Source organism: Desmodus rotundus, chromosome 11 (genome assembly GCF_022682495.2).
Source record: "Desmodus rotundus isolate HL8 chromosome 11, HLdesRot8A.1, whole genome shotgun sequence".
NCBI classification, from domain to species: Eukaryota; Metazoa; Chordata; class Mammalia; order Chiroptera; family Phyllostomidae; genus Desmodus; species Desmodus rotundus.
In genome coordinates this window covers 30732716-30759642 of record NC_071397.1, presented here as the reverse complement: position 1 = coordinate 30759642, position 26927 = coordinate 30732716, and the positions used below count along the sequence as shown (strand labels likewise).

Below are 26927 nucleotides of genomic sequence, written 5' to 3'. Positions count from 1 at the left end.
TTATAGCCCACTTCGTATAATTAAAGTGAGATTAACATCATGTTATAGTATATGAAAACAATACTGTAGGTTTGAAGGTGTTATGGAATGAATGTTTGTGTCCCCTCAAATTCATAGGTTGAAGCTGTTACCCCAAATGCAGTGTGGCTATTTGGGGACATAAGGCCTCTAAGAAAGGATATACAGTTAAATGATGTGATTGATGAGATTGGGGGCCTGATCCAATAGGATTGGTGTCCTTACAAGAAGAGACAGCAGAGAGCTAGTTTTCCTTCTCCATGCACGTGTACCAACAGACAGGCTCCTGAGGATGCTGCAAGAAGGTGGCCATTTACAAGCCAGGAAAATAGCCTTTACAAGTAACTGATCATGCCGGAAGCCTAGCCTAGAATTTCTAGCCTCCAGAACTGTGAGAAAGTAAACTGCTGTTACTTCCCATTGTGAAACGAATAGGCCATGGGGATGTGGCGTGCGACATGGTAACGACAGTCAATGGTATTGCAGTGTGTGTTTGAAGGTTGCTGGGACAGTAGATTCTAAAAGTGCTCATCACAAGAAAAAAAATTTGTAATTTTTTATGGTAATGGTCACTAGACATAGTATGGTGATCATTTCTCAGTGTATACAAGGGCCAGATTATTACTGAAACTTATGTTGTATATCAATTATAACGGAAATAAATGAATAAGTGAATCAATAAATAAATACAAACACACATACATACATTTCTGTTGTTTGAGCCACCCAGACAATGGTATTTTATTATGGCAGCATAAGCTAATTAATATAGAAGAGATGCTCTGGTACACATACACCCTCCCCCCCCAATCATGTAAGGGAAAACTGAAAAGCCAAGACACAGCCGTCTGCTAAGTTCATACCGCATCACCATAAGGGGAGTTAGTTTATAAATGCACACTTTTGTCCTTACAGGGAAAGTGTAGTCTGAGGCAAAAATGGTTAAGGAACTAACTTTAAATTCGGAAATTTTAAATTCGGAAATGGTCATTTCTAAATTAAATCATTTTCCCTTAATTTTCAACAGTGCCTTTTGGGTTCAAACTCAGTCTTTCAGAGCTCTGCCTTATCCTCTTTCTCTCTTTATGAACAATAATTCAGGGGGAAGAGCTCAGTGGGTTTCCTCCCTGTCACATGTCCTTTCTTCCCAGAGGAGCAGGGAACTATGGCTTAGCCTTCCTGACAGAAAGAGTACTCATTCTATTCAATGAAGAGAATCCTCTGATCTTAACCTAGTTCTTGATATCTTAATGAATCTAACATAATTCAGAAAATCTACTTCTTTCTAACAAAGCCTATATTTCAAAAGCATTACTTTGTTGAAGGTGATAATAAAAGAGTCAGCTTTGAGACACAAAAGCAGAACAATGAAACTTTTGTAGCAGCAGTATACCCACCTTCCTCTTTCCCTGGGCAGGAAGTAACATGGTTAAGCTTTGGAGACAGAAGTATGCAAAGCAACAAAATTTAAGGGAAAAATTATAAATCATGTAAATATGTTTGAAGTATAATCTCCATTCATTTCACTGGCCAAACGTGGACTGCTGTTTCCCAGTCATTTTACTTTCTGTTGTTCAAAGATTAGTTGGTGATATTGACAAGGTCTTGTGGATGGTTATCATGGCAGAGAAGAATGTAGGTAGCAGCTAAGTCCAAAAAACTACATTTGGATAAAGCTCAGGAATGGAGACTCCGTGAGTGAGTGAGGGCATCTGCTAAGCCCATCCTTGAGAAGTATTTAAAGATCTGTATTTAGACCATAGTCACATATCCCCATGACTTTATCAAATGACCTATCTAGAGGCCATTAGAACGTTTTCTATCAAAAGCATGCTGCATCTTATATTGCATGCTTCTCGGGGGCAGGCACTTACTATCAGCACATTACCATCCAGTTTAGCCCTTATCTGAACTGTGGATTGACTTGGCATGTCAACAAGTGGCAGAGTAAGGAAGCGAAGATGGTTTCTACAACATGTATTCCTGAAACATTTTCTCTTTTTCTCTAATAAAATGTTTTCCCAACCCCCAAATGATTTGGATTTCTTTTTGAAGATCAAGTTTAAAGGAATAACGTTGAATTCCCCATATAAATCCTCTATATTAGAAATGACATGGGAGGTAAAAAGAAACAAAAGTAGTTGGGACAATTCCAGCTGCAATCTTTCTGAAGCTGTACTGATAAAACAGTCTCTAACCATCACTAGTCATTCTCCACCTGATTTAGGATTTAATGCCCTTAAATTATGGCCACTTGGAGAACCATTTTTAGAAAATAAAACACTTTCTAAAATCATCATGGAAATGTTGACTATAAAAATTTCTTGTGTTCAAGAAATAGAACATTTGAACAATTGAAAATTTCTTGTGTTCACACAATCAATGACAATGTAAAGAAAAGTTAATTTGTGATCATTTAACTTAAATAATATATAATGTGCATATCTAAGCCATAATTTTCATAATAAATTCAATTTTTTTAAATGTAAGGAAATATCCTCCACCCCATCATAATATGCAAATATAGATAGAAAATGTCCTATGTACCAAATTGTATAATCTTTATAATTTGAAAATAATTGTAAACCAGGAAAATAATATTGATATAGGTTCAATCTACAACTTATTCAAAGTTTTCACTCTTTATAAGCTCCAAGTGGACATGGCCAGCTGACTAATTTGTGGTTGTTTTGTCCTTTTTTTAATCAAAAATAGGAAGAAGAAACAGCGACCTTTTACACAGTGATTGCTTTCTACACAGAAAGCCTTCACATCTGAAAAATATTCAACCAGAAGTCAAGATGCCAATCACACCCAAATAGCAACGCTCCTGTCTATGTTTCTATTCTGCATGACATGAACTTTGGGCTTGAGAACAAACAGACGAGAGTACAGATTCCACCTGGAGCTTTTTCCCCTCTCCTCCTAGCACTGAAACAAGGACAAAATGTAAATTAAGTCACAGAACAAAGAGGCCTTGAGAGACCTTGTGGGAAATTAGTATCTGAGACTTGTAGGTCAAATAGTCTTCTTTTCTCTTCTTTAAAATGTTGGGGACTAAGACTCAAAAAACTCTGTTCACAGAGCATTCTGGTGCTGTGACCACCTGAACATCAAGAAGCAGCTTTACATGTGACCGATCAACATCTCAACTAATTTTATTAAATCTAACCTTTCCTTAACCATCTTCTTTGTATTGAGATAAGAAGAATCCGATTAAAGTGTACTTGCTCACTCAAATTCCAATGAGCAGTCCATTGAAAATGAGCTGTAATTATTTAAAAATAAAAAGGGACTAAAGCACATTCTCTGTATCAGCCTTGGTTCTTACACTTAACATTCCCGTTGAAAACCAACACCTATGGCCCCTCAAGGGTGAAAAGCATGCAGCTCTGCCAGTGAGGGAAACCACCAGGTTCCAGCACAATCTCCCCGGCTAATGTGGGGCAGGCATTCTAATCTGACCTCTCTGAACCTCCATGTCACATCTTAAGCAAGGAGGCTGGATTGAGTAATTCTTTAAACCTCTCGTTTAATGTCACTTTAGGACTAAAGGATAATGAACAGGTTAACATACCTGTCTCTGTGTTTTGGTGGCTAGAAGTAATTTCTTCATTCTGTGAATTCCCATTACAATTTATTCCACTTGATCTATGACTTCCCTAAACTCCTACAGTTGGATTGGCCAAAAGGTTCACTTGGTTTTTCCGTAGGATGGTTCTAGTAGTGCTTACTTGTCTTTAACTTCATTCAAAACAATTTTGTTAGATTGTATTGTGACAGCTGTCATCCTATCAGCATGCATTTAAGAAACTAATCAAAATTGGTGAATTTTTGCATAGCAATTTTAATATTGAAGATGGAGGAAAATATGCAACATTTTTGGCATATTATGCTTTATTATTTAAAGAAAGGTAAAAACACAACTGAAACACAAAAAAGATTTGTGCAGTGTATGGAGAAGGTGCTGTGACTGATCAAATGTGTGAAAAGTGGTTTGCAAAGTTTCATGCTGGAGACTTCTCGCTGGACCATGTTCCTCAGTCAGGTGGACCAGTTGAAGTTGATAGAGATCACATAGTGATAGTAATTGAGAACAATCAATGTTCTATCACGTGGAAGGTAGCAGACATATTCAAAATATCAAAATCAATAAAGTTATTAATTTTCATTTTCAGAAAATGAAAAATACATCTTTTATTTTACAGAAATAACTAAACAGACCTCTGGGCGGACCCATTTATGTTTTGGAGGTTTTTTTGGTATATAAACATTAAAGGCTCTGCTTCTCACTTGAGTATGAGATTGAAACTCTGCTACTAAACTGAATGTAGGGACCAGGTCTGATACCATCTCTGTTTCCTTTACAGTATTTAGCCTGGTTCTTGGTACACATCACGAACTTATCTTTGATGAGTAAATGAATGCTGAATAAACTACACTCTACTTTGGGGATTCTCATCATAGACGTGGTCATTTGTATGACCTAAAAGAAAGTGCAAAGGATCTGGGGTTTAGGATGTACTACTAAAAAAAAGACACGGTCAAATAAATGGGAAAGTAAATGGAACAACATTAGACAATTTTAAAAAACATATTAAGATGTTCTGGGTAAACTGACAGAAAATTCTGTTATAAATTTAAAGTTTTTTTAATGTAAAAATACAAGTGACTCACATAGTCTTGAGGCAATCTCAAAAATAAAGTCTGCAATTTAAAGGAAGTCAGTTATAAAAATAAAGCAGTTACTATATTCCTTTCAGCAAGGCCTTGAAAATGTGCCCTAGATAAAAGAAACAGAATTTAGTTGAGGCTGGTAATTTTGACCCTGGAAGAGACCCATTATAATTTTTTTTTAAACGAACAAACAAAACTTTTATTTTCTCCTATGTCAGTCCTGGCCTATGCAGAATTAAGAACAATGTAACAATAGCCATTGTAATTTTTTTTCTGTATTCATTTTAGCTCTTTAAGTACTATTTGTGATTAACATGTAATATCTTATACAGAAATACATTTTAAAGTATTCTTGTATATAGTAGTGTCTGTATTATCTTAACTGTTAAAGGACATTTCATGAAGCCTTTTAATAGTATGGCCTAATGTTAATACATGCTATTATCTTAGAATATCACCTTGAAATAAGCCCAGTCCTCATTGTTTCCTGCAAGACTTGGCCTAGGTCTGCTTTTCCAACCTCACCTTGGGCCTCCATAACTGTACTTTAGAGTTCTCTGGTCACCCTGGACCACAGAACATGCTCCTTCCCACTTGGCGGCTGGCTGCCCCTCCTACTGGGGACACCCATGTCCCAGCTGTTCATAGACAGCTCCTTCCCGATCAGCAGCTTCTCGGTCTCTCGTAGAGGCCCTCTCTGATCGTTGTATTTAAAGTAGGCCCTTCTGTTATTTTCTATCATAGCACCCTGTTCATTAAATTCCTAGCTCTCATCACATTCTCTAATGATTTTATCAATTTATCTATACATACATACACACACAAATACATATGAACATAGGTTTATTTGAGTGTCACCCCCTCTAGAAACAAAAACATGACAGCAGGAGCCTTATCTGTCTCTGCACGGGGGCCTTCCTGGCACCTTGCACAGGTGGCTGGTAGTCAGCAGATGCTCAACATGTGTCTGTGAATGAAACAATCACTCAATGGTCACCAACAAATGTAATTAAGAATCTGTGGCTCATATTATTATTCATTTGGAATAAACTGATTGTAATTACTGTATTTGTTTTGTTTGTAATAAATTTCAGCTACTATGTGATCAAGCAAGTTAAGTATAAAATGTGACTCTATCTTTAAAAACACTGTACTTTTGGAACAAAACAAAATTTTCATGGAGGCAAGCCCATAGTGAATGAAGCCTTCTACATGTATTTAAATGTGTTGTAAGTAAGCTGCACATGTCAGTATTTCATTGGTCCCAGGGATATGGTAGAGGTTGTCTCGGAGGTTTCTAGAGTTTATTGAACTTGAGGCAGTTATAATGACGACAATAACAGTTACCAAATATTGAGCACCTGTTATGTACTAGTTACTGTTCTGGAGAAGCATTATTTTTAATTTCAGCTTGTAATTACAAAAGTAACACCTGCTTGTTATGACAATTTGAATGAGAGCAATGCTCAGGCAAAATAGTCTTTTCATCCTCCACTCCAGTCCCACTCACGGAATGAACCACCATTGATGAGTGCATTCTTCAGTATTTCTTCCATTGTTTATACACACCCTTAGGTACAGGGCTCATACTGACCTGTTGGCAAATCAGCTGATCAGAGCCAGGATCCCTTTTGCTGGACTTGTACCTATGCTTTATAAGTTGTTTAATAATTGTAATAATTTAATCAGTTCTGTTTAGGCACCTATTAACATATTATATTAACAAGTGGACCCCATATGTAGATGGTAACACAGAAAATACTTTATTCATTCAAAGTGTATTTATATGCTTTCTAATAATAAATATAATAATATAATAATAATAGTAGTAATGGCTAATCTTTATTACAAGTTTGTTGTGTGCCAGTCACAGTGTTATTTATCAAGGCTCATTCATTGAAAAGGTGAAGACACTTGATTATTTTTAACAGCTTCAAATGATTAAAAGGATTCCACAGCAGAGCAATACCACAATTTACTCATTTCCTACTGGTGAATATCCCAGTTTGTTGCAGTAAATATCCTTTTACACATATTGCTATATATCACCACCATTTTTCAATCAGAAATATTCCCATAAGTGGGATAACTAGGTTAATGGGTAAACACAGATTTCTAAAGTTTTATAAAGAATTGGATTACATTTTGAGGATAGAAATAAGATAAAGGCATGAAGGCAGGAAGCAACACGATGTGCTCATATTACAATAAGGGTCTCAGACCCAGCTAAGCTGGTGGGATGATTTGGAGGGTTACCAAAGGCAGGCTAGTTTAGATCTTTATGTCAAGTGGAAGAATTTAGATTTGCTGCTCTAGGAAGCAAAGAACCATTTATAATTATTATTGTAACATTTCCAATAACAAGACAAATGATTAAGCAACCTTTCAGAACTGGAAGGAAGAAATCCCGTGGTCTGCTGACCCACACATATTCCAGCTTGAGCATGGTGTTCTATTCCAGACCATATGGACTCCGGAGTCTCAGTTTGCTCAGGAACTCCTTGAGTAACAGAACTAGAACAGCCCACTGTTCAAATGCAAATGCTGTCTCATCAACTCCAAATTGCTCCTTTCATCAAGATTGAGAAATATAACAACAGCAAAAGCCCTCTAAGGACACAATCAATGAGACACCACAGGCAACTTCCTATTCCCAGCCCTTTCTCCTCTTGTCACAGACTGAAGCCAGAGAGGCTGCTGGGGCAATCAGCTCTGAGCCCCTGACTAATAAGCACATCCCTCTCTGTCCTCTGTCTGAACACCCTGGTTTTCAGTCCTAGAAGATCCTCCTGGAGTGCTAATGACATTCTGCATCTCTTGTCAACCAATAGGTCCAACCCAGGGTGGACTTACCATCGCACAAAAGGCCAAGCCTCCGTATCTCTGTGCTGCTTGGTATTGCACACGGGCCCTTGATTTATATAACTTCAGTTCTAACGTAAAACAGCTTACCAGAAGAAAGGTGGAATTTGAAGTGGAAGCAAGATGTTCCATCATCTCTACCATACACTAAATCTAACCACACCATCTTTTTCCTTTTTACTATTTTTACTTCTTCTGCCCACCCTGTAAATATTAATATAGTCTATAGATCCATCTTTTGCCCTCTTTTTCAAATATCTTGTAGGTAATCTCATCTATTCCCAGACCATCAATATCACTTTCGAGCCAAAGACTCCAAAACCTCCAGATCCAAATTCCCTTCTAAGTTGCAGACCCATACTTATGATTCCCTATTGGACACCTTTATTGAGCTGAAAACAGTCTGACCCAGCAGGAGCACTGGGTATAATGGTTCATGGCCTTTGTCCATTCCAGTTGGTTGGTATCCCATTTTAACTGTCACTGCCTATTCTAGAATTATTTTCATACCACGTCTGGTCACAGCATTTCAAACTTAGCATGTCACAAACTGAATTTCTCAATCTTCTCCCAGTCTGCTACACATCCTATATTTCTCTCTCCGAGAAAAGAGCCACCATCAACTCCACCACTCAAGCAAAAACTTCAGTCATTTCTACTTTCTTCTCATTTAACATCTATACCCAATGATCATGTCTAGCTGTTCTCCCTCCATTCTTGCTTCTAGCCCTGTTCCCCTCCCTATTGCAAAGCATTGTCAGTCCTGTGGCTCATGTACTGTCCTCATTTATCTGGCCTAGGGCCTTTGCTTCCTATCTGGCTTCCTTAATTCCAACATCTCCACTTTCTAAACTATGTCCTACTTAGCATCTAAACTTATGGTTATAAAACACAAGCCTTATTATGTCATTTCAAATTCCACAAAAATGTTTCCTGATTTCATCCAACAGAAACATGTAGGAATACATGTCAGATAAGGAATGAGATAGGATAGCAGTTCAGATATTATTTGATTATAAAAAAAAAAACCTTTCTTGCTATGATACAATCTCTGTGTTAGCTATTGACACCATAGTTAGCTATGGACACCACTGAATAAAAATCTGGTACCTCTCTACTAGGAATATTAAACATTAAATAAAAAACTGTAGTAACTAGGGTTAACTGATATAGGACACCTCCTTAAACCTGAACAGATGAATAACAAGTGCCTTTGTAGTAAAATGTGCCCCAAGTATTGTTGCATGGGACACACATTAAAAAAAATATGATTTATCTGAAATTCAAATTTTTATTTGCTAAATCTAGCAACACTAAATTTAACAAATGATAACATATGCTAAAATAAAGACATTTACACTACAGAACTACTACAAAGCAGAAAGAATAACTCTTTCTGGTAGGCCTAGGAAGTCTTTGGGAAGGAGTGACACCAGTTAAAGTGATTAAGAGGAGTTTATTGAGTGTACAATGTGTGTGTTGTGTGTGTGTGCCACACATGTGTGTCAGACAATGTGAGGGACACTCCAGAGCAGAGAGCATGGCCGGAACGAGAGAAGCAATAGAATGTGTTTGCACCACTGTACTGATAAATGCACTATAGTTTCTACAAAACAAATAAAAATGCCAATTTTTAGAGTTTGCCAATTCCCATGGTGTAAATACTCCCGCTAAGGAAGATATCCAATAACAAATGTGATGTTACTTTAATGAAGAAATGGTAAAATAAGTGCTACCACAACATTTCCATCGTATAGTATTTCTACTTTGTATTCACTGGTTATGAATAACTCAAGAGCATAAATAGTCACATGTAACAAAATAATTAGGAAATGGTCATTATGAGTATTTACTACGTTTGTTTTAATAAAATGTACCTAAAGTAAGTTTATATATTTTAGTTTTAAATAGCTTATAAATATTTGAAAATTTAACAGTGGGCTTTCAGGAGCCAGTATGGGCCATCTCTTAGCACCCTACTGTGTGTTGATAAACTTTAAGTCTGCGTTGGTAGACTACAAGTATTTGTGTAAAGGAGGGCGAGGGTGGAAATGTGGAGGAATAGGGAGCCTCAAGATGGAAAAAGGAGTGCAGAGCATCTTCAGTGAGTAAGGAATAATGCAAGGTTGTAAAACACATGACTGTGAGAAGGCATTGTGGGAGATTAGGCAGCCAGACGCTGGACAGTAATTTACTCAGGGCTATTAAGCCTGAAGTCCCCTGAGAAGGCAGCTGCTCCAACCAAAGCAGAATGGGATAGTTTACACTGGTGCATGGATAGGAGACAAAAGGGTCAATTAAGTTTCCAACTCTAAGGAAAAGGGAAAGGGTCTGACATAGAGCATGGCAATGAGAATGGAAAGAAGGAACAGAGATGTGAGAGAGGGTTCAGATTTAGAGCTGGCAGGACACAATGACATTACATGGAGGGAGCACAAGGAAGGGGGGTTGAAAATGACTCGGGGTTCCCATCTGGATAACTGGGAAAACGGAAATGTCATGAATAGAAAAGAGAAAGTGGAGAAGGAAGTGTGTGTGTGACTGTGCATGTGTTTGGTGGGGTGTGTTGTAGAAGAAGTCACGGAGCTCACTGCTGTCTTATTTGGGACCAAACAACATACTACTTGGGTGCCCTTATGTATATAGAAAATACTGTGGTGACTGCTGTGGACGGTACAGCGGTAAATGACATTCCTCTTTTGTTAAAAGTGAGAAATTACATGCCCATTAATCATAATTGCAAAACACCTAAATTTTATTTTCATTCATACACACACAAAAAACTTATCTATACCTATATCTATCTATCTATCTATCTATCTATCTATCTATCTATATATATATATATGTATATATCTCAAATGCACACTGTTCCCAAGACTGAACTTTTTTCATAATTATGGCCCCAAACTATACCTGATGCTCACATTAAGTGACACTGGAAAGGACCAGCCCAACTGTTTTAACACTTTTAAAGCTTCAAAGTATACCAGATGGTGGAAATAGATCTCTGACATTGTAAGAAAAGGTGGAGTTAGAAAAATCAAAGGGACAAATGAAGGAGGCTTTCACTCTCCCCCTGATTCTCCACATTCTCAACTTCTTAATGTTTATCAGCTCAAGTTAGGCTTCACAATAAAGGACATAACAGAACCCATCTTGGAACCATTTATCAATTGTACCCGTTATGCAAATCAAATGAAAGTATAATTCAAGCCAAAAGAAAGCAATTTATATCAAGTTCCAGTGGTATAACATAGTATTACATATACTAGTAGATGAATGCCTTTCATAAAATACAGTCTCTACCTTCAAGAAGTAAACACTGCAGGTGGGGAAAAAAGATATAAAAATTTTGTTTAAATTAATGAGGTTTTTTTCTTTTTTTGAAAATCATCTAAAGCAACCAAATAAACCACGCCCCAAGGGCAACACACAATTTATTGACAAATGACTCATATTCTTTTACAGTGTTGCAGAAGTTCATCTTTAAGTTAAATACCAATCCCTTTCTCTGCAAGCAAAACAAATAAGAGCCTGCTTATTTGTGGAATTTGAGGGGAAGATTGGATGTGGGAGGTGGGGGTGGGTAGGGCAGGCGAAAGTAATGGGCAAAAAATGGGGACAACTGTAACTGAACAACAATAAAAAAAGAAATTAGATGTAAGAAGTCACTGATAGCAATCTTGTACATTCTTCTAGGTCTATAAAATTTTATATCCAACGTGAATACCACAAAGAGCATGACTTACTCACTGATTACATATTTTGCCAACAATACTCACAAGTAGAGAGAATTTTTGGAATAAGAATCCTAAGGCATTCTTGTCTTCTTACCCTGCCAGGCCACAGCCCAGGGTTGAGCAAGAAGCTAAATGCCAATGGGTCCTCACTTGAGTCACTGAGATGAGTTACCAGGAGTGACCGCCTCTGAGGAAATATGGCACGTAGGCTCATGGGCCCGGCTGCCTGGCTTCAAGTCCTGGCGTCACTCCAGTGGGTGTATATGCACAAGCAAGTAATTTTCATCTCTGTGCCTCAGTTTCCTTATTTGCAAAATGAAGATAACAGTGGTATTTTTAAAATTTTTGTGAGGGTTAAATGCATATGAAGTGCCTAAAACAAAATAGGATGTAACTATAATTAGGCAGATACCACAGTTGATAAGAGAACCAAGAACAGCTAAAACTAGACACTCTTCTGCCCCAGCTTTAAGCATAATGAAAGTTGGTGAGAGGTTAGGAAATGTAAATGTGTGTTCTTTTCCTTTTTGATGCTCCAACATGAAATAGTTCTCTACATTCTATCAGTCTTCTTTCCTGTGGATCTCCCTAAGGCATCAGAGAAGAAGTGCATACTTTAGGGAATATAATTCCTTAGAGCTACAGGCCTTTTCCACTTCCTTATTTTTTCATGAACTTGCCTAAGGCAACTCATAGGCTCAAATTCCTGGGCATTTTTTCTTTTTGAGTCTCTTCTTCCTTATTCCTTTCTTTGCTACATTCACTTTGCTACAGTCACAAAAGCCTGTTGCTTTCTCCTTCCAGATGACTCTCTCATCCATTTCTTCATAACCACAATCATTCTTACTATTACTAACTGTGTCTGGTCTATTTTAGTCACCTGATAATTGGTCTCTTTCTCTGCTGGAAGGCCCTATTATCATCCATCATGCAAATTTCTGAAAAATTTATTGTCCTAAAATAATCCTTTAAGCTGGGGTAACTCCATGTTCATATACTTTTCATGTCTTCCTTCAGAATAAAACTAGTTTTCAGAGCCTCAGTTTCAAGGATAACTATAAACTGGTCCCAACTCTTTTGCCAAATATGCTTCTCAAACTAGATTATGCATTCAATGCCCCCTTTGTCTGATTCCTTCATTCTCATGCTGAACATTTTTACCCAAGTCATTTTCTTGGTCACAAATGCCCAAATCTGTCCTTTCTAATTACAACTCATGCTTGAAGGAAACCTAAATTCTTCTTTTCCCTCTGTAGCTTTTCCTGACTCCAGCGCACCTCAGCAACAATTATTTATATATCTATTACCCACCTTTGAGGAAACTTCATGAACATTTTTAAGTAAATTCATTTTACTTTTCACATTTACTTGTGTTGTAAGGTATCTTTTATACCTGCATAACCACCAACTCATGCAGTCTACCCACCTACCCCCTCACACACTCGTCCACTCACCCACCCATCCATACACCCGTACACCCACCTCTCATCTCCCACAATTACATTATAAACTACTTGAGGGCAGAGTCTATACCTAATACTGTTGGGGTGGGGAGAAGTCTTCCTTCCCTTATCCTCTAATCTAGTACAGTATTTGGAATATAGCTTATGCTCAGTAAACATTTTTTAAAGAATTACAGAAAAACATCAGGTAACGTATCAGTATTAACATAAGTACGGTAACATTCCAAGTATTACCGGCTCTAGCAAGGTTTCCTGATACACTTTGAGTCAGGTCTCTCAGTCCTTTCACAGCCTTAGCGTCACAGCTGTTGCACTTCCCCGTTTGCCTCTCTTCCAGCTTAACTCAGCCACATCCTCTTAGATGTTTTCTAAGTCTCTAACATTTGTTGAATAAATGAGTAAAAATGAATGAATGAAAGTCAAACTATATGCTATACACATGGGTCATTTGAAAACAATGGAAATCTTATTTAATGTTGCTCAGAGTTAACTAGGACTTAAAAGGTCTGCTTTAGTAAGCCATGTTCTGAAATTGTCTAACCTGCGGCCTCAATCACGTGTTACTAGTGATGCCATCTAAAATCACTAAAGACATCCGAGACACATTCTCAGTCTAATATTTGCTACACACATTACAGATGAGTGTGCTCACTTATCTACAAAAATCATTTTTTACTAAATAAACATTAATTCGCTGCATAGTTTGTCCAAGGTCCTGTGCATGATCTTTTCTTTTAATTTAATACCTTCCTTCTACTACCAGCGCAGAAGTAGCCAGCGGGTACAGATTCTCCTTTGGCTATAAGCTTCCTGTTTTTGCACAACAACCATCTCTTTTCTTGGCACAGACAGACCGTTCTCATCCTGGACAAAAGACTGTAGAGGAGCGGAAGAGTGAGCAGTGATTCACAGAGTAGCCAGGCTGGGCCTCAAGGCACAGTGTCTTTCTAATAATAACATTGCCAATATTTATCTCTCTTTGTATCCATGCTACATGAGTTTTGGGAGAGAAGTCCATTTCGGTAATACTGATACTAATTTTCATTTATGAAATTATCACTCACCCCCACTAATCTTTATTTTTCCTAAGCATCTCCAATGGTACATACCAGTGGTTCTAAAGTAGGAGAGAATGTCAGGATAACATGGGGACATTTTCCAAATAGACATTTCTTGGCTGCCCTACTCAAGCACAGTTTGGAGCATTTGATGTATGACGGGTAGTGTGAGGCAGCATGCATCATTTTTAAAAGTGCCCCAGTGCTTTTTCACACCACTTCTTTCAATGAGAAACAGTAGTAGATAAGAAAAGATGCAGCTATATGTTTTGACTGAATTGGTCAAAAAATGTTTTCTTTTTTTATAAATTGTGCCAATATGAGCGCACTGTAAGTGCTGGTAAATGTTTGTTAGATGGGTGACGTGCTGAAGAACGTAGAGGTTATTCACTGCACTCTAACAGCATGCGTGAATATTAGTACCTGTACACAACTCTCTTAGGTGCTTCTCCTTTCATCCTCAAGAGTTTCCAATGAGATAACTGGAAGTAATATTGTTCATATTTTCCAGATAAGAAAACTAAGGTTTAAGAAAGTAAAACAGCTGGGCCAATGTCATCCAGAAAGTGAGTACCATAGCAAGGACTAAAAACACATGGTGTGACCCTTAACTCTTAAAGTACACTCATTACTACCTGAAGATTTGCTAAATTCTTCTTGGTAGCAGCGTAGATTATCTACATATTTTGAATCCATCCTGTACTATGAACCCAGATACCTGGATTCCAGGCTGAGGCATGCCCACTTCCTCCTGAGTGACTACAGGACATGTCACTATGAAGGTTCATTTCTATCTTGTGGCCACATGCAGGCCAAGTACAACCATCATCAAAGCTCAGTTTTGCCCCCATCGCACGCCTCAGTGTAAAGCTACCACGAAATGTCTATGAAAAGTCTTGTAAAACCTTAATGGGCTTGTAAACCTTCTTGGGCTTGCAAAACCTTAATGTTTTCAGAATATATTTTTTAAAATAATACTTTGTTCCTGTGGATAAATATTGTTTGGCTTAAGATTGGCCCGAGGAAGCTGAAAGAATGGAAATCCATTGAGCTGGCTGCTTGGGGCTGGTCCCAGGCTTAGGAGAAAAGTGACCTTTAGGCTTCCTGATAGAATCGACAAAATAATAAAACAAAAGGATTCAAGTCAGAGCTCTGCACAGGAGGAGAAAGAAAATGCTTTTGGCAAACACATCTTCTATTCACAAGAACAGAAGACACAAGAGAGTATGCAAGGGACAAGGTTCTCCAATGTCAGAGTCACCAACAGAGAACTGCTCAGAGTACCACTAACAGAGGACCTAGGTTAGCCAGCAAGGTACATGTGGTGAAAGCAAATAATAATTAAGGTCCACAAGACATAGCCGGTACATATAAAGCAAGTATAGCACTACTCTCACAGAACTAACCACACCCAGAAGTTAGAGCAGGTGCCTTCTCTTCTGGGAGTCAGACAGAGAAAAACACAGTACCATCTTAAAATAGTTACAGTAGAAATAGGGGCATTGTAAGATTTGTGAACTGGCATAGGATGATTTGTGTAAAATATCAAATCACATAGAAAAAATGAAGACTTGTAAAAGTCACATATTTTTTAAAAAATTCTGTCACTTCCTAATTATAACCATAAATTGAAAATGTCAGCATTCCTAGTGTTACCTATTTTTAAGCTACTGGCTGTACTTACTTAATTCTAAAAGACAAAAACATGTATTTTTTTACTTGGAATTTTATTTTTCTAATATACCTGCTCAATAAAACTACAGGCTGTGGCATTGAGCCATACCTCTTACTGCTGGATAAAAGCAATTTTCAACTTAACAAAAACAACCTCATTACAATTTTGAAATAAAAATATGCCTAAAAATAGCATAGAAGAGGTTGTTTGTCTCTGAATAATATCTTCATCCAAAATAAAACATATAGCTAAAGAGCCTTTCTGTATAAATAAATGCATGTTCACTTTCTTCTTGGTTGAATTTTACTTAGTAAATGAGATATCTTTCAAAAAGGAGCAATGTTTTTGTCTAGTATTGATTTTTGACTATGTACTTCCTGTAGGGTATACATACACCTACAAAATGATTAAATCTTCTATCTCAACAGAGTATCAGAGTGAAAATCACAAAGATTATTTAAAATGGCAAAATCTAATTATGTTTCAGTTTTTACTAAATTTTATTTTTCATAACTTTTTCTTCCATATTTAAAATTTGATATAAATTACCTAAAGTAATACAGTTGAGATTTCTAAAATTTTCACTTACATATGCCACTGAAGATACATGTGTGTACATAAGTTGCCCAAGACATTATGAGACAATATGCACCTACACATTATATATTCAATGAACAGAAGACCTATTTAAGCATATTAGAGATCCTCCCTTCATTATGCAATACAAATAGCCAATGAGCACATGAAAAGATGTTCAACATCACTATTCATTAGGGAAATGCAAATCAAACCATGGTAGGAAAACCATTCATCCACTTCACACCCACAATGATGGCTGTAACAAAAAAAGACCAACAGTAACAAGTGCTGTCAAGGATGCAGAGAAATTGGAATTCTCTTGCATGGCTGGACGAAGTGTAAAATGGGGCAGCAGCTTGACGGTTCCTAAATGATACAAACACACACTTACCACATGGCCCAGTAATTCCATTCCTAGGTTTGTGCTCCAGAGAACAAGAACATACGTCCACTCAAACACTTGTACGTAAACATTAAAAGCAGCTTTATGCGTAGTAGCATAAAAATTGAAAACAAACCAAATGTCTATTAATTGATGAACGGATAAACAAAAAAGAAGTATATTCATACGATGGAATATTGTTGGGCACTAAAAGGAATGAGACCCTGATATAAGCTATACCATGAATGAATCTTGAGAATATTGTAAATAATAAGTCAGACATCAATAATCATATGTTGTATGGTTCCATTTATATTAAATGTTCAGAATAGGTAAATTCATAGAGACAGAAAGTAAGCAGACCAGTAGTTGCTAAGAGCTGGGTTTGGGGGGAACAGGGGATGACTGCAAATGGACATTAGTGAAGTTCCATGGTGGTGACGGTTGCGCGAGCTTGTGAAAACCACTAAACCGTACCCTTTAAAAAGGTGAGTTGCATGCATGATATGTGAATTATATCTTAATTTTAAAAAGCTGGCAATCACCAACAAAAACAAGGCAAAACAAAGAAGACTGAACTGAGCTGTAATCTACGTACCTCTCTGGATTCAATTTATTTCTAATCCTGTCATCTTCCACAGCCATGTGAACATCATTTGCTAAGCATAGTTTTTGCTTGGCTATCAATTCTTTTTCTAGATTTTATTTTCAAATGCCAAGTTTACCAGCACTGGTGTGATCAACCATTCCAGTTTTCCCAGGACTACGCGGGGGTTCCCAGGACACAAGATTTTCAGTACTAAAACATAGAAAATTCCAGGAAAACTGGGACCAGTTTATTCTTGCATGATCTTGCATAATTTACTTAATTCCACTGCTCTTTGTTTAACTACTGGGGAGACCCTCTCTACTGCCTTTTACATTCTTTCCCTCTAACTCTCCACCTTCCTATGCTATTTCATTTATCTTTATGGTCTTTACTATAAAGTAATTGCTCACAAATTAGTTTATCTCATCTAAGTCTCTCCTGAGTTCGGGATATGAATTGCCAACTGTCTTCTGGATATTTTAATTGGCCACTAATACAAAGTCTAACATGAAACCTGAACTTGGTTTAGTACCTAACTTAATTCCCTTTTAATTTCATCACACCCACTTAATCTCTTGAGCTAAAGTGAGTTATTTCTTCTCTTCTTTGCTTTATTATCACATCTAATGAATCATTAGAATTGTACTGCCTGCAAAACATTCTCGAATCTGCCCTACCTCCTACCTCTCCTACTTATTCCCACTAACATACATGATTGACACTGATGAACACACAAGTGGAAAATACACTTTTGAAACACATAAAACCCCATAATGTTATTGCAAAGTTTAATATGTGGTATTTAAAAGTAAAACCAAACTAAGACATTTAAATTCCTGGTCACTTTGAAAAACAGGAAAAAACCCATAATGTTATGTCAAATTTCAAAATACAATATTAAGAGTAGAAGCATGTATTGCTAATTTTCTCCAGTTCCACAAGTGTCCTATTCCTCTGAGATGCTGATGCTGAAGGAGACTTCCCCTGCCTGTCTCCTTTCTTCCTCTCTTTCACACTTGATACCCACAGTCACCCCCCAAACACACATGAAATCCCACCCTTACACACAACTACACACACACAAACACAGTTACAGGCTCCAGCCTTGAGTTCACACTGTATATTACAGCAGCACAAGCTGCTATGTTGGGCTTCAAGGCAACTGTTCTCTCCTCCTGAAACTCTGTATCCCACACCTGCCTACCCCTGAACTCTTCCTCCTTCAAATTTCAGAGTAACTATTGGAGGGTCAGGAAATACTTCCCGGACCACACGAACCCCAAACAGAGTAAACCATTTTCTCTCTCTTTTTTAAACACACTTCTAGTGTTGTACTTCTCATATAGTATTATAATTTATTTGATTGTATAATTGCTGTCCCCAACTTGAGAGGGAACTCTTTAAGACAGGAATTACATTTTATTTATCTAATGTATCATATACCTGAGGAATAAGACTCAATTTGTTGAACTTCACTAATATTTTTATATATTTAATATTTTTAGTGATGACAACTTATGCAGCATGCTTAAAATGTGACTGAGTGACATTTTAATAACTAAAAAAATAATCTTTGGATGTTTCATATACACAGTTATCAAAAATATAAATTCTAGTGGCATATGTATCCATCCATCTAGACTTACTTGTGTGACCAAGTAACACAAGTACAGTCACCCTACTTCCTATTTCTCTGCATAGCACTCTAGCTCCCCCCCTCCCCACTCGGTCAGTTGTGAAAAAGGCATGTGCAATCAGTCTCCTTTCCCTGACTTCTCATTTCCTCCTCACAGCGGTAGAAATACAGTATTTCCACACACTTACATACAAAACTGCTATGGCAAATGTCTCCCTTGACCTCTATATAGCCAAACCCAAAGCACACTCAATTTCTGAAGTTATTTACTGATTTTCTGCTGCATTTGATACTGCTGGGCATTCTCCTTGTATCCCTCTGTGACATAGGCTTCTGGTTCTCCCACTTCTTTAACTATTAGTTCTAATTTGAGTTGGGGATTCTCTTTCTTTTACCCATTCCTTAGGCACTGTTTTTACCTAAGTCTCTCTCTGGTATTTTTTCCCGAAGTAGACATCCTTTGGTGATGGCATCTACATTCCCATTTAACTGAAAGCTTCAGATTCACATATCCAACTACTTCTTGGACTTAACACCATTCGATAAGGCACAGGTACCACAACATTATCATATGGAAATCTGCACTACTCACGGCCCAGCTGCCCCTGGGCCTGGTTGGACTCTAATTCTGTCTCTCAGGCAATGGTTCTTAATCACCCAAATCAATGATATGATAGCCCCCCAAACGTTTTCCTTAGAAACCATATTAAAGTGACGATCCTATTTGACTTCTTACTCAGGTCTTGAGATGTTTCCTTCTCACACCCTCTGCTTCTGTTATAGGTCAAGTCCTTATCACATTTCTATGGACTATTACAATAGTCTATTAACCGATTTGCTTGTCTCTGATTTTGTTCACATCACATTCCTGCTCCATTTTCCCCACCTCTGCCAAAGTAAAGTAATACAAAGTGTGTACATATACACATACACGCAGAATAAAAATCTGACTAAGCCACTCTCCTAATTAAAACCCATTCCCACAACCTTATAATTAAGTTAGCATTTATTTATAGTTTGACCCAGTTATTGTATATAGAAATCTAAATTTATCCTACCAATACCAGCCATCGTTGCATTCTTATATTTTCTAATTTACTCCATTCAAAATTAAAAACAAACAAAAAAACAGCCTCTATTGATTTCAGACCCACGAACAGGTTAGGACTTGCACATTGAAAAACACTGACCTACCAGCTAGAGCCCAAGCTTAATAACCCTCTACCTTCAATTTGTAGTTACCTTTTCACAGCAACCTAGAAAGGTACATAGGTGGCATGCACCACTGTCAGAAGAGAATCAATAGAAATAAGGAATGAGTGCAAATTTTAAATTCCTCAGGTCACCCACAGAGAGGTTTACTACTTAGTTAGAAAAGTATATAATAAGCAAAGGGATCGCAACAGATTTCCACAACTATAAGTCTATGGAAAGTAAAAACTAAACACATAAATAAGGGGGAAAATCTCAAGTCTTATTGGGAGGGATGACAATTTAAATGGAACCTCAACATGTAGAACATATTTTAAAATAAATGTTAACTCCTCAAAAAACTTTCCAAGAAATTGTTTGAATCCTAATATAACTAAAATATTTTTATGACCTAGAACATAGGATTGAAAGTGAGAATCATAAGTTTTTCCATCATCAGGAAAATGGCTTTACAGTATTAAAAAAATGGCAACATCATTAACAGTACTTCAAGCTTTGTACTTATTTTCAATGTACTTATAAATCATCTTTACTATGGTTAAATCAAGTTTATTTTTATTTCTTAAAAAGTACTGATTAAAGGTAGAATGATTTTCAAGTATACTCACTGAGATAAAATCTACAACCACCTATAAAATCTATAACTTTCTTTCAGGACATTATAGATTTATTATAATAAATCTCTAAGCATCCTGAAATTTATTTAACAAAATGTTATACCCTAAAGCATAAATAATTTCAAATTATTTATGACTGTATGTAGTATATAAAATACAAGCATTTAAATACATCACTTAATTTGGGTCTTTGCCAATGCTAATAAACATTACTTGTCACAGCAAAAGTATTAAAAAATTTACTTTTCTTCTTGGAGCCTTTTTACAATTTTATCATTTTATTTTGGTTTTGCTTCAAAGAATGTTCAGATAGCTAAAGAACTCTATTTAAAAACCACTCTTAGGACACATTTCTTCAAAAGCTTTTGCTAGAAATCTTGGAAGGAGGTACTTCCCCGGTAGGACCACCTTGGCTGTAGTGGTTATGCTGAGACTACTGCTGCTGCTGAGACATTTCAAAGGACTGTTTCATTTTTCTTACCAGAAGCATAATTCTTCTCAGAAGATTGACTATATCTTGTTACTCTGCAGAATTTCAAAGCTCTTTACATTTTATCTAATCAAAGTCCACATTTGCAACCCAGAGTTTACTTATTTGGTTTCTTCTCTACTTCATGCTTTCCCCTTTGGTCGGTCATTTAACTCTTCACTAGAATCAATATATGAGGTTACAATAATAAAAATAAAAGTAGGTGGGCAATCCGCTATTTCAGAGTGTCTACTACCTTTAAATAACTAGCATGAAGGGGGGTGATGGATTGCCTATGCCTTTCCCTTATCGACATGCCTCACCCCTCTCTGTGTACCTTGCCCCCCTACTTTCCCAGAGTCTTAGTTTCCAGCACACAGGCACTCCAAATGCAAAAGGTATAGAATTTGTCACTCTAGAGCCCCCATGATATGTCCCTTTCCTCTAATTAGTTTTATGCTCCTAACGCAGTATTAGAAATATCACTTAATAAGGATACTTAACATAGAGCTCATGTTTCCAGGTCATTTTATCTAATTCAATAGTAGCCTTTTTCTTACGCATACATACATCGGAGTAGCCAGAGTTTCTATGCCCACATGCAATGTCAATTAATAAATTTTGTAACCAGTGATTTGTGTAAGAGACGACATTTTCATTCAATAAAACCAATGCCATACTCACGGTGAAGGTTGGTGGGGCTGGGTTTCAGCATTTCTTGGTGTTTTGCAGGCAGCAGGCTTCGCCATGTCCCTGACAACACACCTGGGGCGCATGATAGACAGCACAACGCACTATTAATTATAAAAAGGGTAGAACAAACCTGGAAATTAAACACGGTACTAAAAACACAGTCTTGGGGGAAATCTTTGCAAACCCCTTAAACTTTAACCTGGAGGCCCTGGAAAAGTCTTTAGGGCTAGAAATCATTGACTCCGGGTTCCAAGAGCTCAGTTATACCCAAATGCAATCTGGGCTAGCCTCTGCATTTGACTTTCCTTTTAGCACCCATAAATGATTGCCAGCAGCTCTCCCCATAGAAGAAATGCTACTGAAAGCTTTGGCCTCACCATATGAAGACATCTGAAAGCTTTAAAAATAGGAACAGCTGTTGTGCTGATATGTTAAAAGAGGAACAGAATTTTCCTCTTTTACTAAAGAGGAAAATTTACTGTAGCCTTGGCTATTTTACTAAAAAAATATGGACTCCTGTTTCACGCCATCATCACAACATAGGTCTTTCTCTTAATGCAAAAAGAGATCTGAGAGGCCTCAGGATAGCCTCATGTTCAAAATCCCCTTTAAGCTAAAAAAAGAGGAAGAGTTAGAAGAAAATATTTGCCTATAAAGTATGTGTGTACATGCGTGTGTAAAATAAATAGAGAAGATGCATCCACAATGTGAAAAAGTAGGAACAGGTCTTTGTGAGTGAAGGCCTCGACCACAGGATAAATAACTGTAGAGGGCGGGGGACATAACGGAGTTCCAAAGGGCGGCAGCAGGACACACTCTCACCCTCACGTCAACAGGCCTTACAGAGCACCGGGGAGATGAATGGGCAGAAATCACAACCCCCCCCACACAGCTCAGATATTCCTTCACCTCAAAAGCTTAAAACAAGCATTGCTTTAAATGGGGATGCCTTGGTTGTAAAGCTGAGACCCTCACATGTTAGACTTTTCTAAATGGAAACACCCCCTGAGGACCCAGGATTCTCAAACATAAATTGGGTTCTTAAGCTTCCATGGAGGTTTCTTGGAGGGTTGACTACACTACTTATATTTCAGGCCAGTCATGTTTTTTCCAGAAGTGGATTATTGGTGAGGCGGTGGCAGATAAACTTTCCTAGAGCTAAAAGCTGCGAGGGCTGAATTCTCCACTTCTGAAAGAAATGGTGCAGGGAGACACAGACACAACGCACAGAAATGTGCACACAAACACGCTGCTCAACCAAACAAGGTCAAGTAAGACTTAAAATCAGTACATGACGTGATGAGCTAAGAAAGCGGTGCCATGGCAAGGCCTGAACACACGTCCCTCTTGGGGTGAAGAAGAAAAAGTGACTTGTCAGGAGATAATGCTAAACTCTTAATGGGTTGGTCAAGAGATGTGAGTCCAGAACATCTACCAAAACCACAAGACCTTCTGTTTTGTTGCAGTTGTATGGAGGAGACAGCCACTCAGTCTGCAGACTTAGGAGAACATCCAATTAGGCAGTCGTTAGGGAGAAGTAACATCCTAGGACTTATGAACTCTGGGTTTCATCTAACTTACATAGAGTGCAATGTCCAGGAAGTTAAATTTCATAGCACTGGAAAATCTTTAGCAATTCTCACCCAACTTAAAATAGCACATATGGCATGTTTTAAACTACATGGACTGGTTTGTGAAAATATCGGAAATATCACCAACTTCGGAAAATTTTTTGAACTATATCTGTGAGAAACTATATGCAACCTTCTATCTTCATTTTCTTTTTTCCTTAAAGTTTCCGATATTTAATAACAAAGCTTTGAAATAAATCTGCTACTTAATTAGTTTTCCTTAAATATGCTTTTAAGTTGATTCTTTTCTAATAAATGTGGAATATCAGCCAGCACTAGGGTAGGTTTCTAAGCAAAACTTTTTTTTTGAGTGAAAGACAGGGAATAAGAAGCATAATTGGTAGGTACAAAATAGAGAGGGGGAGGTTAAGAATAGTATGGAAATGAAGAAGCCAAAGAACTTATATGTACAACCCACGGACATGAACTAATGGGACGGAGGATGTTGGGGGTAAGGGGGTAAGTGGTGGAGGGAGATACAGGGGAGAAAAAAATGGTACAACTGAAATAGCATAATCAATAAAATATATTTTTTTAAAAAAGAAAACTCTCATCTAATCTCAAGTACCAAGTAATTTTGGTTTAAAATTATAATAGTTGACATACTTCTTGTGTCTGTCTGTTCATACTATAGAATCATTCAAATGAAAACTTTATTTAAATTTCTGAACTTTTAAATTCTATTAGATAATGAAAACACATAAATACTCAACAGCAATATATTTAAAATTAACTCATATATATACTTAATTTAAAATATATTTACTTGAATCAATTAATATGCTTTAATTAATTTTTAGAAAGCAGGAAAACTATAGTTTTCATGCTAACATATACCCTGAACACAGGACTAAAGTGATATAGCTAGCTACTGAATCTGAGTGTTTAGGGGGAAAATCTATTTGAGATTGCTAATTGTTCAACCAATTTAAGGGGGTTCTAAACCATGGTAATATATATATTATAATATATATTCCTACCTTTTCTAATTTGACTTCTTTTTAGTCAAAATTGTTTCTAGATATAAGAAAGCCCTTCACTTAGATACATAGACAAATAAAGAAACGTAATATGTTTATAAGACATTTGTTAGCCTGTGTAGATTAACATATCTCTAAAATTATAATTGTTGTGTCTGGCATCACAGTTTGGGGGGATGAAACGTAAGAGTTTTGACAGTTCCAATGTATAGAAAATGTGTGGCCCCAGCATTTTCCATTATCTCCTGTGCATTAAAGTTACTATAATAAGATAGACCCCCTCATACTCTAAGAAATACAACAATGCTATTTCAGCGTGTTGCGGCTATTTCTCCACATATGATTTATCCCTTCAGCCAGACAGAGGGAGGCCACAAATGGTGCCAAAATGCTGACTTCGCAGACTTACTACAGGCTGAGAGACTAGGAGTTCAAAGGTTTTAACCTCTTATTCTCTGCAAAGTATTTAATTACTTAGGGATTTATCAGACAGGGCTCCTAACAGTCTTCAAACTGCATGTGAGCATTCGCTCACTACTCAGGCATCACTGAAGAGTTATGCAAATAAGACATTCTGCAACCACCTCAAGGGAATGCTCCTGTCTCCGCCCTCAGTGCTGGTGGGTTTTATGAATGACTGTAATCAATGCAATGAATGGCTGCCAACTGCCCACTCAGCCACTTCTAGTCTTCCGTGCACTACACACGGGAGAAACTAGCATTGCCATAAGCCTGCTGATGAGGCTACGAAGGCTTTCATCTCTCCAAACAAGAACTAAGTGTGCTTCCAAATACAGTATGTAAATTAAAAATCCTCAAGGCCTCACCAAAATTACAATTTACATAATTACTTTCTCCCTTTTCAGTTTCCATTTTGGTGCCTGCAATCACTAGTGCCTGCCCCTCCCACTTCTGCTGGCTCCCCATCTGCAAAAAAAAAAAAAAAAAAAAAAAACCCAAAAAACAAAAACCATACTATTTTATGAAACCTTATCTCATTTTGAACTTTATGAAAATCATTTTATCTTTCATGACTAACGCCTGGAAGCTAGTTATTGTGTACTAAAGCTGACAAATACATTGTGACATGTTTACATTTTGTTCTCAATCTTTTGGTTTTAGAATTTTACTAGGTTTCTTCTATCATCAGTGGAGACAACAATTACACGCAAACAGGGGAGTGTACTTGTGCTTACTCGCCAAATGTTATTGTACTAGTCTACATTTGTCATAAGCGTCCTTAGAGGAAGTCAAAACAACAAATTTAAGAGAATGAAATATTTTTCAAATATACAATCTTCTGACTTGCTGATCACTGATTAAAAATACATAAACCAGGAAAAACAGACAAGAAGAGACCTCACAGGTTTTGTAGCTGCCATTTTCTTCTAAAACTCACATTCAGGGATTCAAACCCCTCTTCCACATGTCATTAGCCAAAAGTACTTAAAATACATGTAAAATTCCTATCTGTAGCTCAATCCTCTATTAACTCCAGACATCCAACTGTTTCCTCAATATTTTCCTTTGAATTTCTAATGGACTTCTCAAAATCAACATTTCCAAAATGGAATTCTTCACCTTCCCCCATCACCCCTCAGTCTTCCAACAGGCATCTCCATCTTGGCTGAATTGCAAACACATTTCTCTAGCTGTCCAGGCTAAAAACTTAGTCTTTACTCCTCTTTCCTTTCATACCTTGTGCCCATCTAATCCACCAGATTGGTTCTACTTTCAAACTATGTGCCAAACCTGACCATTTCTCACCTCCTCCATGATTGTCCCAGCCAATACCACCTTCTACTTGGACTCCCACCACGGACTTTTAACTGGTTACCAGGCTACATTTGTCCTTCTCCTAGAGTTTTTTCTAAACACAACAACCAAACTGACTCTTTTGAAAGAAAAGTCTGACCATGACTCCTTTGCTCAAAATCTTGCAACAGCTGCCCAGTTTACGCATCTACAATACCAGAGTTTTTAGCATATAATCTGGGTTCCCATAACTCTCCAAGTTCATCTCCTACGGCTCCCTCCCCTGCTAGTCAATCTGCTCCAGACACAGCAGCCTCCATGCTGGTCTTCTTCAGACACGCCAGGGGCAATCTTGCCTTGAGGCACTTCCTTCTGTCTGGAAGGCTCTTCCCTGATTTTGGCATGACAAAGCCTGATACCTCCTTCAAGTCTTCACTCACAGGTCAGTTTTTGATGGTTCTACTCTGATTATCCTACTTACTCCCATCTCTGCTTCTCCTTCACCACCACAGCCACATACTTCCAATACCCTTGACCTTGCTCTGCTACTTACTAAAATGTACAGCCTCCCACTGGTGAAATATGAACCACTCAACAGGAAGGATCGCTGGTTCATTGACATACTGCAAGGGCCTAGAACAGTCCTGACATAAAATCCACTAAATCTTTGTTAAATGAAAGAATAAGTTTTAAAAAGCCATTCAAGCTTGAATAATTTAATTTTACATGCTAAAACAGTGATTTAGAACAGATTCTAGGTAATACCTTTTTTTGTAAGATTACAGAATATTTCTATAAAATATTTATAAACTATAAATTAATTTATGACTAATAAGTTTTATGATTTGAATAACTCTCCTAATTTGTTTTATTTGATTTAACTAAGGT

At 37.3% G+C, this 26927-nt stretch overlaps 1 protein-coding gene across 18 annotated transcripts in view; it reads right to left on the bottom strand.

The window, feature by feature from the left end:
• The window catches only part of RIMS1 (regulating synaptic membrane exocytosis 1), a 412581-nt gene that overhangs the window by 313732 nt on the left and 71922 nt on the right, over positions 1 to 26927 (bottom strand). For 14 of the 18 annotated variants that reach the window (XR_008425501.1, XM_053913690.1, XM_053913696.1 and 11 more), the window contains exon 2: positions 21665 to 21745. The exons of 3 other annotated variants lie outside the window; for them this stretch is intronic. Coding sequence is in view for 14 of the 15 variants with exons in the window: in XM_053913690.1 (XP_053769665.1) it covers positions 21665 to 21745 (81 nt within the window). In the remaining variant the exon portion in view is untranslated. Of the gene's footprint in view, positions 1 to 21664; positions 21775 to 26927 lie in introns of all 18 variants that reach the window. One more of the 18 variants, XM_053913688.1, reaches the window with a different exon arrangement.